Source organism: Alosa alosa, chromosome 14, assembly GCF_017589495.1.
Source record: "Alosa alosa isolate M-15738 ecotype Scorff River chromosome 14, AALO_Geno_1.1, whole genome shotgun sequence".
NCBI classification, from domain to species: Eukaryota; Metazoa; Chordata; class Actinopteri; order Clupeiformes; family Clupeidae; genus Alosa; species Alosa alosa.
In genome coordinates this window covers 25,278,903-25,306,068 of record NC_063202.1, presented here as the reverse complement: position 1 = coordinate 25,306,068, position 27,166 = coordinate 25,278,903, and the positions used below count along the sequence as shown (strand labels likewise).

Sequence of the window (27,166 nt, the reverse complement as noted above, 5' to 3'; positions counted from 1 at the left end):
AATACCAAGTTTACCGCTTACTCTGGGTTAACATACCCAGTTAGTACGAGTTAGTAGGCCTAAACCACATTTCTGGAATAGGCCGACCCCCTGGACGCCGAACCGTTCCGCACACGCAATGGAGGCGGGCTAGTGTATTCCGACGCAACTCTTCCAAAATCTCAGACACACCTCCAAGTTATTGCACCTGTTGCTAGGCTTAGATGCGCTTCCGCTATAGGCTTGGTCTTTAACTACGCCTATCCGGTGTGACTTGATATCACCTGGATGACGTGTTAGGCGTAGGCTATTTGTTTCACTTGTAAACGCAGTGGCAAGTGCTATGTTGTGAGAATTGTGAGCACAATTGGCATCGAAGTAGGATAGGCAACTATTAGTTTATGTGAGAATATGTCCGAATTTGATGATAATCCTTTTGTGGATCCTGTGGACGTCAATCCTTTCAAGGTAGGTCTAATTGACATTTACACTGAAATATTGGAAACAAAGTAGGCTACGATTTTTTTGCTCTATAGCTTAGCCTAACCCAACTCTACTTCGATAGAAACCTGTCTGGTTGGTTGATTCGTTAAGCCAACAATACTTGCCCTACTTGTCTGGAAAAGTCATGATGTAGCCTAACGTTAGCAATACTGGATCGCCTTCGTGCATTCATGTGCTTCTCACACACAATTTAGGCTAACTTGTTTATTTGTAGTCTTTGCACGCTCTGGGATGTACGTTACAATTGTAGCGACAGTGTCATAAAATGACGAGTAGGCTAATATATACTGCGGTAGGCGAAATAATAAGGCTGCTAATGGATAAGCAACACTTGAGTTTGGACTATGTTAGCGTTACATTTTGGCTGTTGTTGACATGTGGCATATTTGCAGGTGGTCTATTATAAATTGATACAGGATCTATACAGGACATGACTTGTTTGCAGGACCTATAATGTAACGCTTCTTATTCCTATTTTCCCAGATGACAGTGGGCCTATTGTAGGCCATACTAGGCATAAAGGTCAGTCGGCTATATTAGGGTAAAGGCTGTAGGCCTATATGTTTATTTCAGCCAGTTCAGTTCAATCAGTTTTTATACAACTCCACAACTTCTTTCACATTAAGGAAACAATAACCTTGGCTTAGCTAATAGAATGACAGTGTGTGTAGTAGCCTAGGCTATATGGACTAGGCCTTTCCCCTCACCATACACACAGTAGGTTACATAACATTTGTCCTGTCAATCACTTCTTAATCAGATTAATCAAACCCATTTATTAGTTTTCTTCTTGAGACTGAAACATGTATTTGAATGTGAAATCAGAGAATTAATGTTGAGTCTCAGAAGAGTATGTCCATAAGCCACCACTGGTATCTTGGAAACCGTTAATAATTTTTCTCCTGTTACCCTAAATTTAGTTTTCCTTCTGAGTTTGCATTGTCATAGTAGCCTATTTTCTTGGCATTTCAGGTATACCCTAATCAGTCTCACAACAAGTTCAGATGTTAGCAGCATGTAAAAAGATGTGAATAAGTGTAACTGGTCTGGTCTGTGCTGCTGTTTGCGGGTTCGAGTCCTGACTAGTGCGCGGTTCAACACAACACTTTCCCATGATTGCTGTGGGGCACCTTGGATCAGAGCCTGGGGAATAAGTTGAACTAGTGGTTCATCTTACATCATATACAAGCCAAATTCCAAAAAAGTTGGAACATTGTGTGAAATCTGTAAGTCTTGTAAACCCATATTTAGCTGCAAAAGGGCATGGACAACATATAAAATATTCAAATAACAAATTTGACTTTCATGAAAAATATAAGCACCAAAAGTTGGGACGGGGGCAGCTAAAGGCTGGAAAAGTTGTGTAATGACGGACAACAAAAGGAGAAACATTTCACAACTAATTACCGTATTTTTCGGACTATAAGTCACACTTATTTTCATAGTTTGGCTAGTCCTGCGATTTGTATATCAATATATATTTAATTTAACATGTCTTTAAATGACAGGTCAGACATTTTTTCGTACTTTTTCGTGGTGCTGTCACCACTGGGAAAATGTATTAAATATTGATTCACAAGTTCTGCGCAGTCAGAGATTAGGACTTGCACTATGCCTAAAACATGCGTGCATACAATAAATCCTCTTTTGGTCAGGATTATGGTCAGGATTCTATTTATAGCTGGGCCTCAGATTCGGACAAATAAAGGCCAGCCCCCAAATAGCCTACAAGCTGGGGTAATGTTCTGCCTACATTATTTCGATTTAACTAAATGAAATAAAAGAGCTTTTTTTATATTGTTTGTTGGTTTAATATAGTTGCTAATGAAAAGTCGTTGTTCTACACTGGGGTCTCCAACACGTCACTCTCAAGCTACCAGTCGCTTGCCAGAGGCTGAAGCAGTACTAGCCTACATTTAAACACAATTTTTTGCTGCGAGGCATTCCAGCCTTAGTCTAGGTGCCATTCCGAACTTAGTCCCGCCCACAACATTTGAGGTCGGGAAGTTCGGTCTGGCATTGCTCCATTGTGGAGCAAGTATGCTCGCCCTAGATCGGGCGGACCAATCAAATTGGGCTTTACGCGCTGTTGCTCACCTGTCCATCACGTCATCTAAGCATGCTTAGATTAGGCTTATGTTTGAAACAAAAACGCTGTGGCTAGAAGATGCATGGCTTTTAAGACCCCATATGGAAAATGCATATTATTTAATGAGGTTTTATCACAATTATTATGAAAAACAATTATTTCTGAAAACTTTGGCCAAAGTTGAGATGTGGGAAAACTCGTGGTTTCACTTTCATCAAGGGAAAACGGCGCTGTTACATTGCGACATGTTCCCTCGTTCGTTTGAAATCTCTGATTGACCACAGCCTTTCCCAGCTGTTTAACATGTTTGTAGCATATCAGTGTTCAACAGAATTATCTTTAAAAACGGAGGTGATATAGGCTATCAGTTTTTTCCTAATAGCCTACCCTACTACGTATCTCTTAGATTTCGCTAATGAGTGTTGTGTAGGCTAGGAGTTATTGACGGCACTAACTTGAGCTCAATGCAAATCAAACCAGCTAATAGGCTAACTGAAATAACACCCATGCCAATCTCTAGGTATGGTGAAGGGTATGTGATGATGTGGGGCTATTTTAATTCCAAAGGCCAAGGTAACTTTATCAGGATGCACAGTATTCTGGATCCATGAAATAACTGGCCTTTAAAAATAAAAATCTGCCTGTCTCTATGGGAATTTAACATAGGGGTGGGAATATGACCCCTGTATTTTAAGGAAGAACATTTATTTATTTATGATACATTATTCATTCACCAAGAAAATTGGTGTCCTTAAAGGTTAGATATTTCCTAATTTTTCACTTAAGGCATTAAGATCAATTTCCAAAAGATGATTTTTATATTCCTCTTTTCAGTCAACTTTAGCATGGGTGCCAATACTTTTGGCCATCACTGTATATAAAAATCCAAACATTAATGTCTAAAAGTAGAGTTAAGAGTAAAAAAGTGGAATGGCACAGGGAAAAAGCATTGAACACGCTAAGAAAAATCAGTACACAAAGGCCAGGAATGGCAAAGAACAAACTGTACAAAAGTATTTAAGAGAAATTATCCCTCCTATCTGAGCAAATTGATATAAACTGGGTTAGTACATACTGGTGGGCTATAAAAAAGTTTTTTTGTTACCAAGGTGTCACACAAGAAACATTTTATAATGGGTAAAAGCAAAGAGCCCTCCCAAGACCTTTGCAACCTTATTGTTGCAAAACATATCAATGGAACTGGTTACAGATGCACTTCAAAACTTCTGAATCATCCAGCAAGCAGTATTGGAGCCATTATCTGCAAGTGGAAGGAACATCACTGCATCAACAACTGGTCATGCACAGGATCTCCTTGCAAGATTTCTGACCAGGAAGTCAGAAGGATAGTAATAAGAGTAGCCCAAGATCCAAGGACCACTCAGAGAAAGCTCCAGAAAGACTTGGAGGCAGCAGGTACAATTGTTACAGAGAAAATCATAGGTAATGCACTCCACCGCCATGGCCTCTATGCACGCTCATCCCGCATGACTATTGCTGAAGAAAAACATGTCAAACCTCGTTGAAAGTTTGCATTTGGACAATCCTATGAAATACTGAGAGAATGTATTCTGGTGAGAGCAAAATTGAACTTTTCGGATGTCCTACTACACACTATATTTGGAGGAGAAATGGCACTGTGCATCACCCTAAAAATACCATACCAAAATGAGGTTTGGAGGTGGTGGCATCATGATGATGAATGGAGTCATTTTGTTCCAGGAGAATCTTTACATCCACCAGGATGATGAGGATGAGACATGGCTAGTAGGGGTGGGCGATATATATTGTCTGCGATAATATCGTGATTGTTGTTTTAACGATCTGCAAATTGACATTATCGAGTATTTAAATTACTTATGGGGGGAAAAACACTTGAAATCACGCATTGAAGACTCCTACATTCCCAGGAGGTGTATGCGGGAAAAGCCCCTGGCTGCAGCAGAGCAAGTGTCACGTGATCACTAGTGGGTCACAACGTTGTCACACGCACGCCTTAATGTTTATTTTGTGCAGCAAGAGTATAGGCCTACTTGTGATTTTATGCAGCTACTTCTGTTCAAGTAGCATTGATGGGACAGTCACATTTTTTCCTACACGGTATTATATGGAGAGAGAACATTAGCCTTTGAGTATTTTAATAGTCAGTTGTAAACAAAGAACTATGTAACTCTTTTGTAAATGGACTGAAGTTCGCTCTAAATATCTACGGTTACCGATTATGCTAACCGTCTCTATGGGATTTCTCATATACATTAGCCATAAGCTAACGCATTCGTTTCTATTCTGTAACTTGGAATGCTAGCCTATGATTGCTCTTAAACTAAACATCAAAGGAAATAACTGAGATGTACTCTGTTGGTCTGCTTAGTTTTACAGTGAATCCTATGCAAAGGTTTGAAAGGAACTTCAGCTTCAGACTTTCTCTTAGGAAACTGTTAGGCCTATTCATCTTCTCTAATGTAGCTGGCTAGACCATGTCATTGCCACACACACAAGTGGGGGCAGAATTGGAAATGTGTCATCGAGTGACAATGCATCGGTTGATTTGGTTAAAAAGTCACAGGTTTGGTTATTGGTTATTATTGTAATGATGCTGTTAAATAAAGAATGGGCTGTAAAGTAACTCAGACTTTAACAAAAACAATTCTTTAAAGGATATTGACTAATTATCGTTATCGTCAAAATCAAAAAAAATATTGAGATATTATTTTTTTGTCCATATCGCCTAGACCTTCTAGCAGGACAATGATCCAAACTATTCAGCAAAGGAAACTCTCAATTGGTTTCAGAGAAAGGAAATCAAGGCCCTGACTTCAATCCAATTGAACAGTTTTGGAAGTTGACTAAAGATCAGGATTCAGGAAGAGGGACCCCTGAAATCTTCAATATTAAAGGACTATCTGTTTAAAAGAATGGGCCAAAATCACACCAGAATACTGTGACTGATTAGTTTTTGTCATACAGGAAATGCCTTGAAGCTGTCATTATGAATAAAGGCTTTTCCACAAAGCTTTTTTTTTAAATTTCAGCAGGCGTGTTCAATAGTTTGTTTTTTTTGTTTTTTCCTGTGTCATTCCACTTTATTACACATAACTCTACCTATGGACTTTATTGTTTGGATTTTTTATATGGGTGGATTATCTAAGTTAATTGTAATATCTGGTGGAAATTGCATGCAAATAGCTTCATTGGAAGTATACTTACTGAAAAAAATGTTGACGTGTTCAATACTTATTTTCCCCGCTGTATAGGTCGCAGCCTGAGCGATGTCCGCCATGTTACTCTAGGCCTACTGTTTTCTCCCTTTCATTTCAAACCGTGACAAGGTCTCCCTTATCTGCAGAACGCATACAAAATAATAATAAAAAACGTGCCATGAATTGGTTTTAAATGCCGTAAATTCTCAAATTATGACCGGGTTCTATTATTTACTTAGGCTGTACAAAGCACAGCTTTATTTGGGGCAGGCTTAATCGAGGCAGGTCTTTATTTCTACGTTTTATTGTGACGTAAAACGTTTTTTTGTTGGTTTTATTGTTGGTTGCCTGAGGAAGAGCCAGGGGCTCGAAACGTTGCACGCATAATAAAAAACCTTCCATGGGAGCTATATGGTGTGCGGATCACTCTCTTACTTTTGAACTCTTTCCTCTGATCCAGCACCCATCCGAAACGGTGAAAAGGGATCTGCGCGGTCATACGTTTACTTAATTACGTTTTATTGTGAGACATGCGTTTTGTTTTGTAGGCTATCAAAAGCATATGATTTTCGGTTTGGTTTGGGATTTAATTTACCTTTTTGGACTGTTTGATTATATTGCTAAATGTTGGGACTGATAAAATACTGAACCATCAAATACCCCCCAGATTTCAGTGCTTAAGTTTCATGTAAGCTAGTTGAAAGAGTGTCGGGAATTCCACCCGCTGTGTTTATTGCAAGACAGACAGTCGCTTTAATTAATTAATTGAACATGCGCTGCGCTAGCCTGGGTTTTCCCATGCTGCCTTATGCGCGCGATTTTATTCACGCTGCTAGGCAGCCTGGATTCCATGGACTTTGGTTCCTTCGTTGAGATGAAAACAATCACAGAACGGAGGGGGACAGCAAGACGATGACTACACACCGAAGTGGTTAAGAGCTACGTACAGACGCATTTGATAGACATTCGTAGCGCCCAATAAACGGCTCTGGGGATTCGTAAACTACGTTTCAAATACGAGAAAATGAATGTGTAGTTCCCAGACCCCATCTCAATGAGATGAGGTTTGGCGTTAGCCAGGCTAGCGCTGCGCTTTAATGGAAACCTTATTGTGTATAGCCAAGTAGTCCTACGGTAGCCTAAATTGAGGTTGTGTGTTTTTTTTTTTTTTTTAAATTAGGGTTTTTAATGAGTTAGCCTACTTTTGGTAACGCTTTAGAATAACATGTGCTTATTATGTATTAACGGTGCATAATAAGCAGTTAACAATTCATTACTAACAGTTAGTTAACTGTTGTTATCCTTTAATAACATTAACTAACGGTTAACATGCAGCTTTTTAAGTTATTTACAAGCATATTTGTTAACAGTTAACATGCAGCTTGTAAGTGTTAACAAGCTGCTTGTTAATGGTGTATAAGACAAAGAGGTGGGTAACTAATACGCTTATAAGACCTTTCTTACCTATTTGTAGTACATTTTGCAGCCCCCCAATCTAAAGCGAGGACCATGTAGCCTATTCTACAAGCCCAACCTTCTATCTCTATTTATCTACTGCATCTATCTAGTTTGTTTAAGCTGTGAGAAATGCACCTTCAAAATTGCTGCAGCGAGCAGGAATTGAACCCCGGTCTCCTGTGGCAAAGAGTGAAGTGCTACTGACTGAGCCACGTTCCTGTCTTTGAATGTAATGATCATCTTGATTCTATATTCTGTTAATGTTCTAGATCATACCATTATACCTTTTACAAATATGTTTCTGATTAAAAAAAAAAAGTGGCGTTTAATTTCCATAATCTTTGTTCAGTGAACAGTCAGTTTGTCAGCAGTCTAAAGATATTATCAGAGGGGGTTAATCAAGGATCTTTGATATTATGCCAGCTTTGTTTATAGTTTTGTTACATAGCAACCGAGAGTTAAAGACGACAAGTTCAATGTCGCAAAAAAACATGGGCGAATGTTCATGATCGATTTGAAACCTTTGCCTTGAACAGAGGCGAACATTTGTGGTCTGTTGCTGCATCAATGTCAATGGGAGACTTGTGGAATTTTACCAAAAATTGGTCATTATGTCTTTCTGGATTTGTTGAGGGTTTTTGGGGAAAATTTGTAAACAAAATAACTTGATATCAGACCATGCTACTGTCAGTTACTGTCCAGTTGCTAGCGAATTAGCTAGCCGCCTATCTAAGGTAACATTTTAAATGGAGAAGTGTAATTTCTTTAAAATGACAACTAGATGAACAACATTACTGACATTAGTTAAAGTGGATAGTTTATACTCAAGTGAACTTGCAACAGTATATTAAGTTTAAGCAAAGCTCCTCAACTGCTAGTCACTTGTCAGCGCATAGCTGTGAACAAAATGAACAATTTCATCAATACTGTTACAGTAAAGTAGCCTAGTTTAGCTCAGTTAGTAGCAAATCACTCTATGACTCAGGAGACCAGGGTTCAATTCCTGCTCACTGCAGCAATTTTGAAGGTGCATTTCGCACAGCTAAACCAAGCTAGACAGATAGATGCAGTAGAGATAGAAGGTTGGGCTTGTGGAGCTATAGGCTACATGGTCCTCGCTTTAGATTGGGGGGCTGCAAAATTTACTACAAATAAATAAGAAAGGTCTTATAAGCGTATTAGTTATCCACCTCTTTGTCTTATACAACATTAACAAGCATTAACAAGCTGCTTGTTAACACTTACAAGCTGCATGTTAGCTGTTAACAAATATGCTTGTAAGTCACTTAAAAGGCTGCTTATTAACACTTACAAGCGGCATGTTAACCGTTAGTTAATGTTATTAAAGGATAACAACAGTTAACTAACTGTTAGTAATAAATTGTTAACTGCTTATTATGCACTGTTAATACCTAATAAGCACATGTTATTCTAAAGCGTTACCCTACTTTTTTGTTTGATTAAATTCGTAGGCTGGAATGCCTCGCGGCAACAACTGTGTTTTAAATGTAGTGGCTTCAGCTTCTGGCAAGCTCAAAAGCCAAGCGACTAGCTTGAGAGCGACGTGTTGAGACCCATTAGGACGACTTTTCATTGGCAACAGTATTAAACCAACCAACAATATAAAATATTAAGAAGAGCACTTTAATTTCATTGAGTTAAATTGAAACAATGTATTTTAGTGCTTGTGACTGATAGCCACTACTAATACTACTAGCAATTAATAATAATACTACTGGCAATTATCATCCTGGCCATAATTTGCAGGATTTACGGGTAGGATATGCCTCCAAATTGTGTGATGCGTCCGAACAGCAGCATCTGCTGGTTGAATTTCATTGCGTTATCTATCATTGTTCGCCAAACATTCTAATCAAAATTGTACATTTTACACAAAAGTATAAAATAATCTAAACTTAATTCACTCTCCGTGTATAGATCAAGACAGATTTACGGAACAGGTTGCAGGGCAACAGTCTGACAGCCTGCATGAAAATAAGCATAAATGGTCCGCATTCGTAAAAGAGTGCAATTACCAAAGGGCCCTTGTTGTTTTGCACTTTCTTTTGCACTTCAGTGTTAGCCTAGTGTTTGTTAAAATTGCACACATTAATTCACTGTTCTTGTTTCAGTTGTTATATTTATAGCACTTTTTTTAACACAAATATGTGTAAAAATAAACAGCGGTGGAAATCCCGACACTTTCAACTACAAGAAACTTAATAATGAACCATCAAATACCCCTGCAGATTTCAGTGCTCATCAGTCCCAACATTTAGAAATATAATCTAATAGTCCAAAAGTAAATTCAATCCCAAACCAAACATCTTCTGTTTTTGCTCCAAACAAGCGCATATCTCACAATAGAACGCACGTAAGAAATAAAGGCCTGCCTCAAATAAAGGCCTGTGCTTTGCACAGCCTAAGTAAATAAAAACCACGGATCGGGCGGATGACGTGAAGAAATATAATATTTTAATTAAATTCGGGCGGGTGGCGGTTAAACCAATCAAATGAAAAAAATATAGCCTATACATTGTTAAATTGTGTTACCTACATCCGAAAAAAAAACAAGCACACTTTGAAATAGTCAAATTTTCATCAGGAAGTTTGGCCTAGTTGCTTCTATGCATGCTGCTTTGTTTAGGCTATCTATCAGAGACGGTGTTGCGGAACTGGTGTATTTCGATGTTTCACTGAGCAACCCCGAACGCACGCACGCACACACACACACTTAAGGTAACAAAGTTTAAATTAAGTAGCCTATCGTAGCCTACCAGCATGTTTTCCTCTCCAGTGTGCAATAAGAAAGTAGAATAGGCTACAGTGCAAGTTGACCCGATGATTCATCATCCATTTTAATCGTCGCGTTGCAGAGCCTTGGTAGGCCACTAAGCAAATCTGCAACCCTATGAGCCCAGCTGCCAGTATTGGAGGAGGCCTAAACATCTCGTAGCCTAGATGAGACTGACTGGGTTATTTTGTTTCGATATTATATATATATATATATATATATATATATATATATATATATATATATATATATATATATATATATATATATATATATATATATATATATATATATATATATATATATATATATATATATATAAAACACATAGTCATTGTAGCCTACCATTCAGGGAATAGGCATTTAAAAGGGAGACGGATTATGGAGTGATATGACTCAGAACTGACATCGGGCAATGGCAGTGCGAGATGTTCAGAACGTAAGAGCTAAAACTTCTACAAGTTCAGTAACATCCACGGCGGAAAAAAGAAGGTAAGAAAAATAGTCGGAAAACTTAGATGTGAGGCAAGCAAGCAAGTTTGGCGGTTGTTACTAAAAATGTGAATATGCACGTTGCACTGCTGTGCGGTGGGTTACAGTGCGTAAAGTAGCCTATAATGTGAATGACTTGTTATTTTATTAAGGATTTCTTTCTTTTTGCAAAAAAATAAAGTACAATAGGCATTAATTAGTAGGCTAAATAGCAGCATGTTGAAATGATGTGCCAAATTGCGTTTTTTATTACAATGATAAAATTGTAGGCTACAGGCCGATGTGCATTTTATTTGGAGACTTTTGCGAGACAGAGACTGAGTTTGCTGCTGATATTCTGGGGATAGGCTACAACATAGCCAATGTAGGACTTTAGCCTTTTAATATATTTGCTGCATTGGATCAGTCTTTCTAGAACAGGCAAGAGCTTTAGCCTCACGTCAGCAGCACCGCATCACCCATATACATTAATACAACCAGCGGATGGCGGGCGGGTGAGGTTTTGAAAATTGGTCAAAAAACGTTGGTGCGGATGGATGATAAGTTTTGCTATGCGGTTACGGTTGAAACTAGAAATGCAATTCCAAGGAATTACCAGTGCATGAAAATGCTAAAGTAGTGATGTAAAATATCATGTATAGTTAAAACAGATAATACAGAGATGGTTACTACGGTGATGCTAGGATAGACATGGTGGCTGCATAGCTTAATAAAAGTTGATAGTTTAAAAGTAGACTGTTTAAAAGCTGAATGTAGATAGTTTAAAAGTTGTTGATGGACAGTAGATAGTTTAAAAGTTGTTGATAGACAGCTAGTTTAGTAGATAGTTTAATGATAGTTTAAAAGTAGACCGTTTAAAAGTTGAAGGTAAATAGTTTAAAAGTTCTTGACAGACTGGAAGTTGAATAAATGTTGTTATTCAAATAGTTTAATGGCTGTGTATAGGTAGATATTTGACGATAACTGAAAGTTGGAATGGCTCTAATGTTTGCTAGCAGTTATGCTAAGATTTGTAATTCTGCTAACCATGTTACTTAGCTAATGTTTTATAGTAGTGTTAGCAATGCTAACATGTTAACCATGTTACTTAGCTAACTTGACTAACATTTTCTAGCAGTTTTGCTAAACATTTTCTAGCAGTTTTGTTAAACATGCTAACTATGTTAGCAATGTTAACATGTTAACTATGTTAACCATGTGACTTAGTTAACCAAGCTAACTTAGCTAATCATTTTTAGCAGTTATGCTAACAATGTTAACTAACATGTTAGCATGTTAACTATGTTAACCATGTGACTTAGCTAACCTAGTTAATCATTTTTAGCAGTTTTGTTAAAAATGTTAACAATGCTAGCAATGTTAACATGCTAACTTTGCTAACCATGCTAACTAGCTACAGTGGGTAGGAGTCATAGTTGATGAAAAGTGTTGACAGTTGATGACAAGTTAAAAGTTGTTGATAGACAGCTAGTGAATGTATATAGTTTAAAAGTTTAAAAGGTGAATGTAGATGGTTTAAAAGTTGTTGATAGACAGCTAGTTTAATAGATAGATAGTTTAATGATAGTTTAAAAGTAGACCGTTTAAAAGTTGAATGTAAAAAGTTCAGTAGTTTAATGAGTTACATTGTTTAACAGTGGATTATTGAGTAGTGAGGACTTTTATTTTGAAACAGTTTTGGGCAGAGGAAACAGTTGAATAGGATGTGTAGTTTTAATTGACCCAGATTGTATGCTTAAAGCCTGAGGCTGCAGGTGGCCTGAACACCTGCCATAGGATTCTAATTGCTTAATGGCCGTATTATGATGTCATAATCGGCAATGTTAAGTCTATGGGGATTTTTAAAAAGTTTTTCTTTAATAGTTTAAAAAGTATAAAAGTTTCAAAGTTGAAAAGTCATACCAACCCGATCTGTTTGAAGACCTATGTTACAAAGTTTGAATGAAGTTTCTAAGTTAAACTGTTGAAGAGAAATTGCGTGTGGAAAAAGTGGTAAGCGGAATAATAATAATAAGAAGTTGCCTAGGAAGAACAGTACAGTGCATTTTCATGCACTGTAATAATAGCCCATCCGCACATCTCTAGTATGCAACAACAAATTGGCCCCCAAAAAAAAAAAAAAAACAAAAAACACAAAACACACAAACAATTAAAGTAAAACAAAAGGCCAATAAATTACGTAATTTATTAGTGTAAATTATTATTTTTAAGAAATTCTGCCAATTTGAACTGTTAAATGGTACATTGTCACTTTAAGACTTTAAGCGAGTCTAACCGGTTCTCATAACGTTCTTTTGCCAGCTGTTGCTCACAAAGGATAAGGCTGATCCAACCTTTGTTTGACACATATTATCAGCACAATATTAAGCTATTAATATTAGGATTGTTAGGAAATGGAAACATGTAATGAGTTGTTGCTAGCGTCGCTATTCTGTTTGCAGTTTGCCATTAAAAGTGTAGTATGAGCATGGTAGCCACGTAGCTATCTGAATATAATAGGTTATGTTTCAATCGGCATATGCTTAGCAAACGCTAGTCTGTTAACATGAATATTTGCAAGCCTCCAAGCACAGACGTCACATTTTAAATCCTACCTGTTGCTTTTCACCATCCACTTATTTAACTGCTGTCGCATCCCTTGACATGCCATCTCCTTTCCCCTCTTTCTTTTTCTATGTTTAGCCCCCGACAGCTTTTTTGCCGTATCCATCTTTTTCATATAGACGGCAACTCACTACTCGTAGGCCTAGCACTACCTGCTCGCTCAGCGATCACGGCGCCCCCACTCCCTCTTCTATGTCAAAATTCTATGATGGAATCTTATGAGATAGCCTGTTAGTCCTCTAAAATGTTATTTAACATTGAGGAAATGCAGAAATGATTTAGAAACGTACAACAGTAGCTACATATAGTATATACCAAATATATTATTATTATTATTATTATTATTTGTTTTATTTTTACCATGGCTTTGGCGCCCCCACGGTGCTACGCCCCTATGCGCCGCATATAGCGCATACCCACTTTTTGCGCCACTGCATTTTGGCATCGGAGTCCACTTGCTCTCAGGAACGGATCCGCTACGAAGGCGGATCGCGGACCCGCCGTGGCTCCGCGCTGCATCCGCGATTAAAACCTTACCTCCGCGGCGGGTCCGTTTGGGACCCGCAAATTGATACATAGGCCTACATCCGCCGCGGACCCGCAACGGACTCATAAAGGCTCATCTGGCCCGGGGTCCGTTTTGGACCAGTTTATCTAATCTTCAAAATTTCTTCTGTTCTTGCTGTAGGATAAACTATAGGATAAAACTAAAACTATCACTAGGCCTAGCCTAGGCTACTACAGCAATAGGCCTAATATTAATCTGCATTGCCTCGTATTTTTAACTTAACAATACTGTCAATAAACCTAACAGAAAAGGTTTAAGTCAAGACATCAATTTACTGTACACTACTACTTTCTTCTGAGTTTCAGAGCGCTCCCAAGTTCTCACAAAGTTCAGGGCTTCACCCTCAGCCAATGACAAAGCGCCTTTTAGTCACGTGTTTCACTTGTGGAGCGAGCGCGGTAGCCTAGTCCAGAAAGCCTTCGAGGCTGCAGCATCGTCGAACTCGTGCGACAGGAAATAAACAAATTTGATGTTGATGACAACTCAGGTAGCCTACTAGCAGTGTTGGGGGAAACGAGTTACAAAGTTACACGCTGCAATAACGAAGGTAACGAAGTAGGCTAAGGTAATGCATTACAATTCAAATTTCAGTAATACAGTTACCGAATAACTGTAACTTCCATTCCGCGTTACTCACAATATCTCTAATATATTAACTTATTGTTTCCATAGCAGCACACGATTGCTTATTTAAAATATAGATTAGCCTGTGGTAGATGCATTATTTGCAGTGCACAGGGTAGAGCACGCATTCTCCCTGCACCGCTCTCCCTCAAATAAGTTGGCTTCAGCCTGCTCCACTTATTGTGCAAGGATTGAATGCAGACTACAACTGGCGTGGTGTAGCCTAGACAACTTTGATGCATTCAAGTTAACTGAAAGTAAAGTTAGTATAGCCTACTTATCACAACGTTGTCAATCGTATTTTGTTAATTGCAGACGCTCTCCACCAAACTACCTGTGGTTTAATTTGCGGAGGACGTAGAGAAAGCACCCGTTTGATAAAATGAGCCAGTGGTGGAGAAATAACTTAAGAAATGTTCTGTAGGCTACTGCAAAAAACATTGGGTAGGCCTAGGCCTAGTGACGAGCATCAGCCAACCACTCAGTCTCAAACCGAACTACATGGCAGTTGACTGTTAATTCTCTAAAGGGCAAGCAAGAGTGTAAGAAATCATTCTGTTTTTGATACTGTACTTAAATTGGCAAGTGACAAAGTCTATTTCTCTAGAGACTGAAGCTGTAGCTGCAGCATGTTGATTGACATGTTTTAATTATGTAAGGAGATGTTCAAGGAGTCCTGTATCAGGACCATAGTTATACCATGTGTTTTATGTACTATTTTTGGTAGCCTACTGTAGGCTACTTAAATGGCTAGTATTTTCTTTATTCATTGAAGCCTCTATGTTTAGAGGCTTGTGGTGGATGCACAATGTGCTAAAGGTGGCAAACAAATCTATGTTTGGTACTGCCATTTGTTTTGTTATGGTTTATGTGTGCAATAAACATTACAATTCGTGACAAAAAAAATTGTGGTATCCCCCAAACCACTATTACCAAATGGCCGATATTAAAAACATTAAAACATACATGGTAACTGCAATATGCACATCATGGTGTGCCACCACGCTGACTCAGGCATATTGGTCTACTGTTTTTAGAAATAAGTTGGGGCGCTTTCACACCTATTTTTAGGGGTGTGCAAAAAATTGATTCGCATTCATATCGTGATTCAAGCGCCATCCCTGACCGGTAGCCCAATCGGTGCAAACGCCAACGTTCGGAGGTCCTTTGCTATGTGTAACAGACCGCTGTCAATGGCAATGTGTGGATCAGCTGCACTGTAAAGAATGTTTGATTCAACTTGTTTGTGTTGAACTTGTTTAGTTCATTTAGTCATTCGAACATTATTAGGGTAAGTGTTGCTTTTTCCAGCCTATGTTTTTGATGGTAACCGATTGTCAGTCAATAGTGAAAGTAAGTAACTATGTAGAACTGTTTTGTCGTTGACTGACACCACGGTGAAGTTAGTTTCACTTTGCCAATGAGTTCAAATAATAGACTAGTGCAAATGTGTGAAGGCTATACTATGCAAGGTTTTAGTACAGCATTGTTTAGTGGAATAACTTCCATACAGTCTCATGTAAAGCAGATTCCTTCACGCAAGCAGATTCCTTCAAATGCGCCACTGACTGTCAAAATACTGATGCACAGTTTGAAGTTGCGTTCCGTGCTGTTAAAGGGAATGGCAGATGCCATTCTCATTGGTTTATATGATGTTACGCCCAAAACACACCCATGAGTGATTTAAGAAACATAAGGCCCACCTTCTTGCGCCGTGCGCCAGACGTTTCATAACTAAACCACACCCAATATGGACTGGACAAACCCCGAAATTTGTTTAAACTATTTGCCAGTGACCATCCACTTGTCATAATAGGCCCCTTGTCTTTTACCTGTTCTATGGCATCATGAATAGCAAAAGCGGGTAAATTAGTTAAAGCCCTAGGGGTTAGGTAAAGCTAAGAAATGGAATGTGACTTGATTAGACCACAGGCTAATGTATACAGATATAAACATGGTCTGTTACCATATGTTATTTTTCAGTGATTTACTGTATGAACACAAAAGAAGGCATTTGTGACAGTCATACAAGCAGACTGTATTAGTGTAGCCTAGTCAATATCTGTTCAAAAGTAATGGGCCGGCCGTGGCGCAACTGGCTGGGGCACTTGCACCGTACTTCGATGTCCCGGGTTCGATTCCCACCCTGTGGTCCTTTCCGGATCCCACCCTGACTCTCTCCCATTCACTTCCTGTCATTCTCCACTATCCTATCCGCAATAAAGGCATAAAAGCCCAACAATATATATATATATCTTATATATTGTTGGGCTTTTATGCCTTTATTATGATAGGATAGTGGAGAATGATATATATGATATATATATATATATATATATATATATATATATATATATATATATATATATATATATATATATATATATATATATATATATACAAATAAAAAGTAATGGGCCTACTGCAAATTTGCAGAGAGTGAGGCTACTGCATTTTTGGGTTTTATGTTAGATTCTTTGTGGTAATCAAAATCTTTTTATATTTACAGGATCCATCAGTTGTTGAAGTAACCAGCACAGCCATGGATGGAATTCAGGAATACAACCCTTTCTCCGCTAGCGGATTGGTAAGATTTGGACCAATCTGAATGAAATCTCTTTTTACTGCTACTACTCTTTTTACTACTTTTGCAGCCAAGAAGTGACATCTTTTGTGGAAAAGGTGGAAGTGTGTTGTATTTACATTATGGATGACATTCATTCACTGCTGACTTAGCAAGTTGTACAAATTGGACTACGTCTTCCCAGATGCTCAAGTCTTTCAAAAAACATTTTTTTAAGAAAAAGACTGGCAGGATACGTGTTGACTTCAAGGATAGATAGATTAATTGTATTAGCCCATAACAGAGGTTTACTTCTGCTTCCCTGCTACAAATGTGTTTTTTTTTTTTAGAAATAAGTTTAATTTATCTCTGGTGTTTAACCCTAGTACTCAGCAATTTTTGCAGGTTTTTGCATTACTTACATGTTTTAATGACTTTATAGAGGTCAGGAAAGTGCATATTCTTATATAATTTTTTTTCAGCACAACCTAAGCGATATGAGCAGTATTGTCATTTCATTTTAACCAACTCCAACACATTTTCATTTTAACCAACTCCAACACATTTTAATTTTAACCAACTCCAACACAATCATGAGCAAAAATATATATGTATTTATTTTTAATTGATTTATTTTTAAATAAATGATTGGCAAAAAACACAAATGAGGAGTGCCAGGACAAAATGAGTCCAGTGTTGCGGAAATCCATTTTGAGATATAGCAATTTGAATGCAGAGAGGGTTGAAAAATTACAAAATTATGCATTTTCTAATTTCGCCACGAACACATTCCTTTACCTCTTATCTATCACTCATAGATGTATCTTACTGTAAAATGACCTAGAAATAATTGTTCAGATGCTTGCTGTGTGAGAACAGGAAGGTTTCAGTTTTTTTTGGTCTGATAACTTTGTGTTTTGGCTTTTGGCCTCTTAAAGGAGTCATCATAAATAGGCTTTCCACTCGTAATTATTCTGAAGAAAATGTCTATTTTATCCAAGAAATTTAGGATGAGAAACAGTGACCTAAACATACAGTTGTTGCTGACCAGATTCCTCACAGAGATTCGCAATTGGTCCGATTCAATTTGTTTTGGAGTTGGTGGCGGCCTATTTAAAAACAAAAAGAGTAGGCTATGCATTAAGAATTGGGCTATTATAGTCCTTGTTGTCTTCAGAAGTTGATCGAACATTATCGCCTACCTCTCAAATTATACGAATGCCTCACAAGTTTAGCGGCCTGCGTGAATGGAGCATTTACATGTAGAAGCTGCGCTGTGTAGTTTGGACCTTTCGGATTAAACAATGAGATTCTGAAGCAATTCAATCTTTGGCTACGGATTTCTTTGGAGAACGGACAACAGAGATGGACAAGAGACAGCACTGGGGCTATTTTAATTCCAAAGGCCAAGGGAACTTTATCAGGATTCATATTGTGGTGGTTGAGAGGAAATACAGTATACATAATATGCTCATTTACACTTCACAAACTTTAAAGCTGATTTTCTCAAAACTTGTTTTTTTGCTGAGACGAGGATAGCTTTCACATTTTAGCCAATATCTCTGGGTTGGCTAAATGGAATTGAACAAATGACCCCTTGTTTTAAACCCTAAGGTCTGTGGATTATGAATATCCAATAAACCCATTTTTTGTTTTTGTCGAATTGGACTCAATTTCGTCGTGGCACAGCCCAAATGCATAGATTACACACTTATTCTGAAATAAATACGATTACATTTTTTACTACAACTATCATAGTCAGAGAGAGATCCCTCCTCAAAGTCATGTTGACACTACAGGTGGGTCTCAAAAAATTAGAATAAAAAGTGGAAAAGTTCATTTTTACCCCCTAATTCAAGTCAAAAAGTGGATCTTTCATATATATATGTACAATGCACGGCTACAGCTCATGAAATTCTTAAAAGATCCACTTTTTGAAACTAAATTAGGGGGAGGGAATGAACTTTTCCACGATATTCGAATTTTTTAAGACCCACCTTTACTTTCTGTAATGCAATGGGTAGATTGGAGTCTATGGATAGATGGCGCTGTTGCTGATCTAGTTAATCTACCCATCCCTGGACAGGAAATGACTTCCATACACACAGTCGCTACCCAATGTGAGTCGCTACCCGATGTGAGTCACGCATGCCCATTAAACGGTTTACGGCATAACGCCAATCTATGATTGTTTGATTGCTAACGTTCGCTCAAAACGCCATTCAAGTGACAGACATTGTTGTGTTTGACTGCTAACTTGTGTTGTAGGTCCATCACAGAAGTTTCTCGTTAGCAGGTTCTTGTAGGCTACTTCAGCTTCTAATCTAGAACTGACATCAGAGATCATGCCGTGAAAATGTGATGCTTTAGGCTAAATAATAAATTACTGCTATGTAATGTACCTATGTCATTATTCTGTGGCTAACAGCAAAACTCGGAAGCAGACAGGAGCAGAATGACAATTTAGATCTTTTAATATTTACGTCGCAAAGTGACAAAGTTGTAAAGTGAGGCATGCGTGACTCACATCGGGTAGTAAACATCCTATGGTCATTTCAGTTTATTTCCTGGTTGGTTTGTTGGTCAAAAATAATGATAAAATGATGTTTTGTGTTTTTTTTCTTTTATTTTTTTTCTTCAAATGTCTGACACATTCCGGTCGCAGTAAAAAAACAACATGTTTTTAAAATGACTAACATTGGTTCTACTTCATGGATCAGAAAACCAATTAGCTTAGCATGATCCCTGAACCCTCCCCTTTCCATAGACCAGTGGCACCTCCGGACAACGAGGGTAAGTCTGTTACAGTTAGTCATTTCCCAAGGGTGCGTCAGCAGCACGGATCCGTGCCGCTGGAGTTCTGAGGGTTAAAGTGGAATAGGCCATTTCTGTAAACTGTCTTCACTGTTAAACTGGGGCCTTGGATGTTGCATACATTGCCACACTATTGAGACTCAGAATTTAGGGTGTTTTCACACTTCGTCCCTTTCAACCTTCTAAACGAACATTTTTTTTGTGCATATGTGAACATATGCCAACCAAACTCAGACCCATCCAAAGCGAACCGAACAAAGATAGGAGGTAGTCTCGGCACGGTTCGCTTTGAAGTCCGCGGTGCGGTTCACCTAATCCGTGCATTGTGAACACAAAGTGCCCTGTGTTCACTTTCACTTTTTGCATTGTAGCCTATTTTATCCTCTTCGATTTGCCATTGCTAAGAAGGCATATTGTTAATTATCAATGTGAATAGAAAATCCTTTTTCCAGAGCCCTTTTTGTTTTGGTCCACTTTCTGGTCCACTATGTGGTCTGATTTTGGTTCTTTTAAAAAGGACTATATATGAAAACACCCTTGTAGAACAGAATTCGTAATGACGAAATGACAATTCCCCATTATTAACTTTTGGCTTAAATCATTTGGCTCTTAGGAGAAGTACAATGAAACTACCATCCCTATCTCTGATGGTTCCTCCCAGCCAGCAGTTCTGCAGCCTTCCTCAGAGCCCAGTCCGCAGGTCAGCTCTTGTTATTCATTTTTGAAGCTTTTATTTTTGTACTGCTATTCTGATTAAACCACACTGCATCTGCCTCAGTCATCATGGTTGTTAAAAAGTGGTTTCAGAAACCTCCAGAAAATTTCTCCATCACTGTCGCAACTAATCTGTGATGCTCCACATGATAGTTCCCATGGTTAATTTACTCAATGCTCTCAGCACTCAAATAATTTCCCATAGAAATGTATGGGGTTAGTTTGTAACGCAAACATGGCAGTCGTCTACACATATTCCGCCCCTGATAAGTGCCCAAAATGAGTTGCAATACTGGCGCCGAGTTGAGAAGGACTTGCCTAAAAGGACTTTGATTTAAGGTATGAGCTACACCAGGAGCGTAACTGAAGCGCTCTGTTTGAGTAGCGTCTGCTGCAACAATTAGCTGCCACTATAATCAATGGAAGTAGCTACACCAGACGTAATAGCAGCGCGTATGTTCGGAAAAAAATAGACCAGTCTTTTAAAATGGATTTTACGCGTCGCAAATGGAATGCTTCAGTTATGCGCCTGGTGTAGCTCATACCTAAGTTTTTATTAGGGTTGGGTATCGTTTGGGTTTTATCCGATACCGGTGCTAAATCGATACTTTTAAAACGGTGCCGGTGCCGAAACGGTGCCTGAACCGGTACTTTGTTTTTAAATTAAAATGGTCTAAAGCATGAATTGCTTTTTTTATTATTGATAAGACAAATTTGTACATGAAATTGAACTGTTATATTCAATTTACTATCAATATGTCATTGCTCCTACGAATAATACATTTAAATGTTAAAACAGCTTGCCATGCATGCACACACTCTGCTTTCAAGTTTAGGCGGTTTGCCATAAGGTATGTTAAAACCGCTTGCCATAGAACTGCCAGGTCATGGACAACGGCATTTGCAAGCAAGCTAATCTAACAGGGACTCTACTTTCCAGTTAATTCAGTGTGTTCCCAAATGCTTAAAGAAACTTCATGTCTTAACCCATAACACACAATAGTTTTGAACATGTTAGGCTACATGTCAGTGTTGAAGTGTTTAGATTCCCAGCGCTAGCCTAGTAGGCATTTTAACAGCAACTATGGCTATGCACTAACTCCAGTCAGCTGAGTTTAATTAGCGATAACTACGGAGATGGTTTCGTAGCCTCTTTGACAGCTCAGTGACATCAGGTATGTAGCCTAACCTACATATTTATGCTTTTGCCAGCTAACTTTTAACCTGATCTTCATATTCATTGCGATGCTATATGGGCCTCATGCACATGAAAGATTAATATCATGCCATTATGTTGTTTAGAACACACTGTGAAATAAAGTTTTCACCTTACAACTTTGCTGATAACATTTCAAATAAATGGCAGTTAGCGCATTAGCAAGGATATTGTGTAACGTGTACTGTTGATGTTGTTTCATAGCCTTTTGCTTGTGTGTAGTTAGGCCCACGGCTAGATTTTGACAGGAGCTCGCGATATAAGTAAGCTACTTGTGCTCACGCAAGCTGTCAAACTCTGTCCACTCATCTATGTGGTGCACCCTCTGGTTTATACATCCAGTGTTTATGTTAGCTAACTGTATCTGGATGTGTTGCTATCAGAGCAAGACGTTAGAGATGGCGCATGACATGCAGTGATGCCTTGTATAAAATAACTAAATAAAAAAACGCTATTTAAGCACCGAAATGAGGCACCGAAATCCACGTTGTTATTCGATGCAGTTACTACCGTTTGCGTCGGCACCGGTGCCATATTAGAACTGTGTTTCGGTGCCCAACCCTCGTTTTTATATTTGGAACTTTTCAAAAAGGTGCTAGTGTGACTGTGTGACAATGGGGTAAAGATAATCTATCATAACTGGAAATAATGATTATTGATGGCAGACCTTGTTATTGTAGAAAAAAAGTAGCCTAAGTCAAGTGATTTGTGAGATGTCTACCAGCACACTACTTGGGACATTAGCAAGTTAATTACGCTGTTATTGTCGTAGAAACAAACAAAGCAATGTAGGAATGTCCAAAGATTCTTGACTGCACTTCTCTATGTCTTTTGAAACGTCTTTTTGATAAAACTCTGGGTTGACGCTCTCCCCAGGGTCTTTCTGTCATTAAAAACACTATATGGACACAGCCTAATATAGATTCTGGGAGTCCAGATTTCTACCCACCTCAACGAAATCTGATATATGGCTATAATCATACTGATATGGCTATAAAATCAGTAAATAATTTCAGTTTGAAAATAGTTAGGCTTGCAAAGAAGGCTTAGCAGGCTGTGTCAATCCACCACTGATTCCATCCATGGGGTGTTGCAACTTACACATTTCAGTGAATGTGTCACACAGGTGCACACACACAGGCATACACACAGGAACAAACACAGATGTGTATACACAGGCATCGCGTGATTACTTTTCAATTCATGCAAGCACAGGCCAGTAGATGACTTCAAACGTTACTGTAAAAGTGCATCAAAGTCCATTTAAAACATAGTTGCTTATGTTGGCATAGGCAACAGCAGCTGCTGCTCAGGCAGAACTCCTCAAACAGCAAGAAGAGCTGGAGAAGAAGGCAGCAGAGTTAGAACGCAAGGAACAGGCGCTAAAGAACAGAGGAGTCTCCATGGGTAAGAATTCTTCTAAATTCTGTTTAACTTGTTTTGGATTGTAACATAACTTCAATAAATGTTCTACAACGAGGTTTAAGTTTTAAGTTGGCTAATCTAAATTTCACAGGTCCAGAAAACAACTGGCCCCCACTCCCAAAGTTTTTTCCCATAAAGCCCTGCTTCTATCAGGATTTCAATGAAGAAATTCCTGTGGAGTACCAAAGGGTTTGCAAGATGATGTACTACCTCTGGATGTGTAAGTCCATATTCTCTGTAGTGCTATATGACTCCTAACACTTTGAATGCCGTGCTGTTTTTGGAAGCTTTTTGGATTGCTGGCCCAGAGTGCCAGCAATCTAGATCATTGTTGACGATTTTTGTAGAGCCACAGCGTATTCTATGTTATAGCTATGGACACATACTATGGCTCGTTTGAAAGGTGAGACTTTAAGCTCTCAGTGGATACAAATACAAAAAAAATTTTTAGAAATGGAGATATAGCATCTTATATGAACTGTTGCCTATAAAGTTTCTGGGAAGTGACTTAGCGAGACCTGGTGAGACTGCCACCTAGTGATAAACCCATGAAAATAAATGGCCTGGTTTTGACCTGATGTGCATGTGTCACTGATTCGACCCAAAGCAGCAACCATCAAAAGCCGAGTTATGATCAAATGTCCAGATTGTGCGTTTTCCTGAGTTTTTGATCGTCCCCAAAATCGCACATAAGGTGTGTTAGAGTGTCTATTTTCATAATTTTAAATAAAGCTAAAAACACAATATTGTGTTTTTGGCACTCCACGCATGGGAACAAAAAACGCAATTTTGTTTAATATAATAAATATATGTCGTCTCACTGAGCCAGATACACATGAAGGTATGCTATATTTCTCCAAGGGAAACATGAAAGTGAAATCTAGTAAATTTAGAAGTGTATCTATTAAGAAGGGGAAACTGGCAGAAGAAAAGTTTTACATTGATAAAGAGTTAATTCTGTCTATTGTGGAAAAAACTGTGAAAGAGTTTAGGCAGGTGAAACAATTCCACATTTAGTGACTGAGAACAGGTTGTGGAGCTTAAACAATTCATTGTTGAGGCTACCCATTCCATCAATAAAACCTTCTTTGTGGTGCTTACAGTTTGGGCTCTTGCTACGTACAATAATTTCCTGAGACATTTGAGAGAATTGTTAATGATGTAGTCCACATGAGGCTGTTTTTTTTTTTTTTTAAACTGCCGGTTAACTTTTGCCGTGTAGACAGCAAAACCGGCATTTTCAATGACAACATAGCCCCACCCCTGAACCCAGCCACCGTACTGGACCTGACACTCTGCTTGTCAGAACAAACTGGCAAATGCATAATGGCATATTTAAGTGTGCTTGCAAAGCAGCACACTTATTGTTCTTCTTAAGTTTTATTATTATTTTTCCCCGTCTCCCTAATTTTTTGTCAGCCCCTAGCGCCCTAGGCCCTTTGAGACAGAGACACCGTTCCAACTTTAAAACGTCCGGTCAGTACCGGTGTAAGTTGGTCGCGAAGATGACGTCAGGTGGGCGTGCCGTTCGTCCGCCATATTGGATTGAACAGAAAGCGAAACTAAATTTTCACAGGTCACAAATTTGGTCGAGCGCCCGAAACTTGGCGATACATTATCCTTGGACCAAGCCTCACAAATGTTAGTGGAAAGATTTTTGATTTTTGGCGTTTGCCACAGCCAAAGCGAAATCGGCGGCGAAAGCTCGAAACAGGAAGTCGCCCATATCTCAGAACACTGTCACATATCGATACCAAATTTTGTATATGAACTGGGGACTCCAGTGTGAGGGTGCATAGGCAAAAAAAAAAAGAAATATTCCAAAGTTTCCATCATTTGGCAAACCACCCGCGGTATTTGGTAACTCACACCATTCACCTTTTCACCATTCACCTTCTATCACAATGCCTTCCATGTATGCACAATGTCTCAGAGCAGACACAATGTCTCCAGGCAACCTTTGCCCAATCATGAAATCCTTGCTCTGCCATGGGATAGTATGGACTTACGAACTGAAATAGCAAGGAGAACAGTAGCTATATATACTTACATAATAGAGTTGTTTTCACATTGGCGGTATTCAAATTAAATTTTTCATTATTGTTACATATCATGATGGGAGAGTATTATTAAAATGTTACAAGTATGCAAATGCATATGTTTACGGGCATTTAGGTTTTACTGTGTTGTTTTGTTGTAAAGACATGCAAGGCATTCTGGGCCATGTAATGAACAGTGGTCGGCAGCACTCCATAGGCTACGATTAATATGAATAGGTGTTTCTGTAAACCTAGGGACAATAAACAGCTATCTCTGTTACAAAAAGCGAGCTGGTAATCGCCTCATTGAAGAGGAACTATGATAAAAGATTGTTTTCCTAAAAGCATGGAGTTGACCGAAAGAATAAACAAGCAATGTCACGTTAATGTTAAATAGCCTACATTTGGGCCAGCTAGGTAGCAACGTTATATTACATTTCACTAGTGTAGCCTACTTGAAATACGATTGTGAGATTCCCAAGTAAGGAAGGTGCAAATATTATGTAATTTATCATGGGAAATTATTGGAAATGTTATTTCTTGTTTATTCTTACAAACCACACACACCATCCAGTCGAATCCTGCGCACACATTTAATACTGAAAGACTATCATTTCGTTTATTTGATGTCGCCTAGCAACACAGCCTTCAGAGCAAAGATTCTAGAACAGGGCTTCAGAGAGACACGTTTTGAGTTTGTGGCCAAGAACCTAAAATATCGGGTTTCCATGTGCTGGATGGTGTCGTCCTTTATGAAAGTAAGTGTTTTATACAGTTAGCGTTACAGACATAATGAGTCATGTTGTAGTGGTCAACATAAATGTGCCCCTTCTGTTATTAGAATGCTAAAGGAGAAGTATGCTAAGCAGAGATTTAGTATCATTCATTTCTTGTGTGGCTAGCTATAGGGAGGAGATGTATGTTGCTAATTGGGATTTATGTTGTTTAAGCGTAATGCCATGTCATTTGATATGAGATGCTTGCACTTTCGTAACCGTCCACGATGTAACTTTAGGCTATTTTTTTTACTAACAGTAATTCACGAAGCACTTTAGCCCTAAAAAGTACAGTAGCACCTACGTCTGTGACAGCTTAAGGGAACTTGCATTGTAGGCATAACTAAGGGATGCAATAACACCACCAACAACCAAAACTAGCCTACTCATTGTCAACATGTACATGAAATGTAACGTTTCATGTGGATCAAATTAAAATGTTTTCTTTGCAAACGTAAGCATAGGCATATGGTGACAGATTAATATATTAATGCTGCTGTGAATCACGGTGGCCTTGAATGAAGTGGCCACTTCTTAATGGGACCCACTGTATGGAAGTGGGATAAGTAAAATAGAGATGTTTTAAATAAGATAAGGTTAATCAGAATTCTACGATATGCCCGCTTGACAGCGGCAGAGATAGAACTGGCCTTTGGCCATAGCAACCATCCATTTAGAGCGACTGGCCTTCATAGCAACCAAAGATCTGAGCTGTGTTGCAATGTGAGGCAAAGTATAGAAAGGTGATGAAACATACAGAGACAGGTCAAGAAATATAGTGCAATGTAGACAGTAGTATACAGTTGATTTCCAGGCGGTGGTTTAGAGTAATATGAAGTATTCCTTTATTCTGAGATGGGCTACATCAATAGGCTCTCAAAACAACCCCAGGCTCACAAAACAATCCCAAACAGACATACGGTCTTTATAGAGCAAATCCATATAGATTATTTGTCAAATAAACCAGTAAAACATAATTTGTGGGATGGAATATATAACATTCACACTCATAGCTCATATTTTTTTTTTAAATAAATCAGTGAAAAAGTATCCTGACAAACAAGTAGCTTTTTAATGCCTTGGTCATATTTCATAATTTCAATTCCTCTGTAGGTTACCTGATAGCCCAGTTTGAGAGGCGCCAAGACCGCGTGACATTATTTATTTTTTTGCAGCCAATCACTGCTGTCATTTTATTTTATTGATTTGATCTCAGTCATAGAAGCTAAATTCGAAGGCAGGCCAAAGGTAAAATCCTCTAAATCACATTCAACCCGCAAAGCCAATAGTTGAATAGCCCTCTCCTA

The 27,166-nt window shown here is 38.5% G+C and overlaps 1 protein-coding gene across 4 annotated transcripts in view; it reads left to right on the top strand.

The window, feature by feature from the left end:
- The first annotated feature begins 268 nt into the window (after positions 1-268).
- Positions 269-27,166, top strand: part of LOC125307411 (secretory carrier-associated membrane protein 2-like) — a 32,979-nt gene continuing 6,081 nt past the window's right edge. The window contains exons 1-5 of one of the 4 annotated variants that reach the window (XM_048263375.1): positions 269-447; positions 16,822-16,899; positions 20,303-20,389; positions 22,912-23,026; positions 23,136-23,264. In XM_048263375.1, coding sequence (XP_048119332.1) covers positions 391-447; positions 16,822-16,899; positions 20,303-20,389; positions 22,912-23,026; positions 23,136-23,264 — 466 coding nt within the window. In that variant the 5' untranslated portion in view covers positions 269-390. Of the gene's footprint in view, positions 448-983; positions 1,006-14,123; positions 14,254-16,821; positions 16,900-20,302; positions 20,390-22,911; positions 23,027-23,135; positions 23,265-27,166 lie in introns of those variants that run through there. The other 3 variants (XM_048263378.1, XM_048263377.1, XM_048263376.1) reach the window with 3 other exon arrangements.